The sequence below is a fragment of the Danio aesculapii genome, chromosome 21 (genome assembly GCF_903798145.1).
Source record: "Danio aesculapii chromosome 21, fDanAes4.1, whole genome shotgun sequence".
NCBI lineage: Eukaryota > Metazoa > Chordata > Actinopteri > Cypriniformes > Danionidae > Danio > Danio aesculapii.
The window spans coordinates 2,199,144-2,204,143 of record NC_079455.1 but is presented as its reverse complement, the minus strand read 5'-3'; the positions used below and the strand labels follow the sequence as shown (position 1 = coordinate 2,204,143).

The 5,000-nt window shown below is 29.1% G+C and overlaps 1 protein-coding gene across 1 annotated transcript in view; it reads right to left on the bottom strand.

The window, feature by feature from the left end:
* LOC130214487 (arf-GAP with Rho-GAP domain, ANK repeat and PH domain-containing protein 1) overlaps positions 1-5,000 on the bottom strand; it is a 40,602-nt gene that overhangs the window by 7,947 nt on the left and 27,655 nt on the right. Inside the window, exons 19-20 of the mRNA XM_056446226.1 lie at positions 3,044-3,195; positions 1-52 (exon numbers count right to left, since the gene is read on the bottom strand). The exon at positions 1-52 is cut by the window's left edge and continues 155 nt beyond it. Of these exons, the coding sequence (XP_056302201.1) occupies positions 1-52; positions 3,044-3,195 (204 nt within the window). The remainder of the gene's footprint in view (positions 53-3,043; positions 3,196-5,000) is intronic.

The following is a 5,000-nucleotide window of genomic DNA, read 5'->3' as shown; positions in this document are numbered from 1 at the left end:
CTGATGTGAGGAGCTATGCCACAGCGCCGGTACAAACCCTCCACCATCAACCCTGAAATAAACACATCGTCTCGTATCATATATCTTGTATCGTATCATATCACACATCATATTGTATCATAACATATCATCGATAATGTATCGTATCATTTTAGATATCATATCACACATCATATTGTATTGTCACATATCATCGATAATGTATCGTATCATATATCTTGTATCGTATCATTTTACGTATCATATCACACATCATATTGTATCATAAAATATCATCGATAATGTATCGTATCTTATATCTTGTATCGTATCATTTTACGCATCATATCACAAATCATATTGTATCGTAACATATCATCGATAATGTATCGTATCATATCTTGTATAGTATCATATCACGCATCATATTGTATCGTAACATCATTGATAATGTATCGTATCATATATATTGTACCGTATCATTTTACATATATCACGCATCATATTGTATCGTAACATATCATCGATAATATATCGTATCATATATCTTGTATTGTATCATTTTACATATCATATCACACATATTGTATCGTAACAGATCAATAATGTATCGTATCATATCTTGTATCGTATCATTTTATGTATCATATCACAAATCATATTGTATCGTAACATATCATCGATAATGTATCGTATCATTTTACATATCATATCACACATCATATTGTATTGTCACATATCATCGATAATGTATCGTATCATATATCTTGTATCGTATCATTTTACGTATCATATCACACATCATATTGTATCATAAAATATCATCGATAATGTATCGTATCTTATATCTTGTATCGTATCATTTTACGCATCATATCACAAATCATATTGTATCGTAACATATCATCGATAATGTATCGTATCATATCTTGTATAGTATCATATCACGCATCATATTGTATCGTAACATCATTGATAATGTATCGTATCATATATATTGTACCGTATCATTTTACATATATCACGCATCATATTGTATCGTAACATATCATCGATAATATATCGTATCATATATCTTGTATTGTATCATTTTACATATCATATCACACATATTGTATCGTAACAGATCAATAATGTATCGTATCATATCTTGTATCGTATCATTTTATGTATCATATCACAAATCATATTGTATCGTAACATATCATCGATAATGTATCGTATCATATCTTGTACCGTATCATTTTACATATATCACGCATCATATTGTATCGTAACATATCATCGATAATGTATCGTATCATATATCTTGTATCGTATAATTTACGTATCATATCACGCATCATATTGTATCGTAACATCATCAATAATGTATCGTATCATATCTTGTATCGTATCATTTTACGTATCATATCACAAATCATATTGTATCGTAACATATCATCGATAATGTATCGTATCATATATCTTGTATCGTATAATTTTACATATCATATCACGCATCATATTGTATTGTAACATATCATCGATAATGTATCGTATCATATATCTTGTATCGTATAATTTTACGTATCATATCACGCATCATATTGTATCGTAACATCATCAATAATGTATCGTATCATATCTTGTATCGTATCATTTTACGTATCATATCACAAATCATATTGTATTGTAACATATCATCGATAATGTATCGTATCATATATCTTGTACTGTATCATTTTACTTATCATATCACGCATCATATTGTATTGTAACATATCATCGATATTGTATCGTACCATATATCTTGTATCGTATCATTTAACGTATCATATCACACATCATATTGTATCGTAACATATCATCGATAATGTATCGTATCATTTTACGTAACAAATCACATATATTGTATCGTATCATATCATCGACAGCATATTGTATCATATTATATAACATATCAAATCACAAATATTATATGTATCGTTATATTATATGTATCGTAACAGGATCGTTATCGTATCATACCACATATTTTATCACATCACATATTTATCATATTGTATCGTATCATATCACATAACATTGATATCACATCGTATCATATCTTGTATTGTATCATATTACAAGTCACATATCACATATCATTGATAGCGTATCATATATCGTATCATCCTATATCACATATTATGCTGTATCGTTTGATAGAATATATGTGACATGATATGTGATATATATATCAATCATATCATGGACATCGTATTATATAGTATCGCATCATGTCACATAACATCGATATCTTATATGTATCATTTCTTATATTGTATCATACTACACATCACATATTATATTGTTTCATATCACATCATGATATTGTATCATACTGTATATCTCATTGTATCGTAACATATCATATATCATTGATAACGTATCGTATCATAGCACATATCGTATCATATCATATATCACATCATCGATAGCGTATCATAACGTTTCATTATATAACATATCATATCGTAACATCACATATCATAGATAACGTATCGTATCATATAGCTCGTATCGTATATCATATCACATATATTGTATCGTATCATATATTACAACATCGATATCATATCATATCCCATACTGTATTATATTACATATCATATCGTATCATTGATATCGTATCATGTCACATAACATCAATTTCCCAATACGTCAATATCGTATTGTCATATCTCATAATGTATCATATTATATCATATCACATATCATATTGAGAGTATCATGTCACATATCATCGATATCATATCATATATCTCGTATCATATTACATTTATCACATATCATATGATAAACAGCTCGTTATGTTACTTGATGTTGCAAACTGATCTAGTTATATTATATTCTTCTTCTTTTACGTATATTCATGAACACACTTGTTTGTAGGAGGCAGTAGTTCGACCATTTTCTGCCGATTGTTATTCCTAGTAATTTAACTTAATCAGAAGTTCTAAAACAATAGCACTTCCGCATTGCAGAATAAGCTCAATAAATAAAGCTTGTCTGGTGTTTGGTGATATAAGCAGTGGCTCACCATGCTCTGTGATGTGGGAGATGCAACGGTGGACAGAAGTGGGCACAGATCCTGCCCTCTGCTGCCCGTCTGTGCTGGAGCTCATGGTTTTCTGCAGCAGCTCGTGCCACCTGCGGCAGCTGTGCTCCAGCTCAAACTGCATGTGAAACGTCCTGTACAAACACACACACTCGTTAGATACACCCACGTACATCCTATTTAAAATTACAGATCAAATCTTGCATCATATATCCTGATTATATAACTCATATCATATATATCTCGGATTATAGCGTATTATATCACGAATCATATCACATAACATATACTGCATCCTATTGCATATTATATATCTTGTATTGTATCATAACATAGTGTATCATATCACAAATCGTATCAAATGTAATATTTAATATTGTATAGTATCGGATCACATATCATATAATATCGAATCATATGTCACGTCATATGTGGCATCGTATTACATCATATCATATATCTTGTATCTTATATATCGTATCATATCACGTCATTATATTGTATCATATCACATATCTCATATCACGAATCATCACAATATGAATTGTATTGTATATCATATCATATCTAGTAGCGTATCATAACATCATATCACAAATCGTATCATGTGTAATATATATCGTATAGTATCATATCGCATCATATCATAATGTATCATATATCACGTCATAATGCATCTCATATCATATCACATAATGTCTTATATCTCGTATCATCATATCGTATATAACATATATCATATATATCATGTCGCATCTTATCATATATCTAGTATTGTACCGTATTGTATCATATCATAAAGCATATCGCCTCATATCATATCGTATCAGATATGATTAGGCGCACACGGAATCAGCATGCACAGAAATCCGCATGATTTTTAGCCCATCTTTTACTTATCATTTATTGATTCTGTTTATTTACTTGTGTAAATGTGTGTAAATTAATATTTATTCAGTTTTGAAATTAATTTCAGTAATATTATTGACTAATATGAAAATGTTCACATGATTTATTTACAATACAGCTTGTAAAGTAACATGTTCTGTCTTTTAGTAGATATATATTATATGAGAGACTTGCTTTGTTTAACAAACAAGAGGATCTAATTGGAATTGCATTGAAAAGGTTAAATAAAAGTTAAAAAGGTATCATATTAAGTTTAGTTAGGATACTCCCAAAATTATTCAGCAGATTTTTGCCAAAATTCTTCATAGAAATAGCAAAAAAAATGTCCGCAGATTTTGTCTGGGCCAACACATGACATAGCATAACATATCTTTTTATTTAATGTCATAACAGGAACAGGCTGATTTTCATGACAAATAAAAACAAACAATTCATTACAAATAAATCAAATACACTGCAAAAAACGCTTTTCTTATTTCTACGTCTCGTTTCTAGCCCAAATATCTAAAAATACTAGACAAGCAAAAATATGATAATATTTTCAGAAATAACAAGTCAAAATCAAGTGAGAAATTAATCTGCCAATGAGGTAAGAGAACTAATGTAAACAAGATTATTTTGCTTACTACACTGGCAGATTAGTTAGCTTGTTTTAAAGAAAAACTCCATCAATTTCGACTTATTTCTGAAAACAAAATTATTTTTGCTTGTCTAAAACAAGACATTTCTGCAGTGTTAAAAACACAATCAAAACAATCCTATATTGCAGGTTAAAGCTCAATCTGCAGGTCTTTGGCATTCCAGCAGCAGGATTAGTATTATACAGTTGAAGTCAGAATTATTGACTTCAATAATTCTCCCCTGAATTATTAGCCTCCCTGTTTATTTTTTATATGTTTATAAAGCAGATTTTTTTCAGCACATTTCTAATCATAATAATTTTAATAACTAATTTCTAATAACTTATTTATTTACTCTTTGTCATGATGACAGTACATAATATTAGACTAGATATTCTTCAAGACACTTC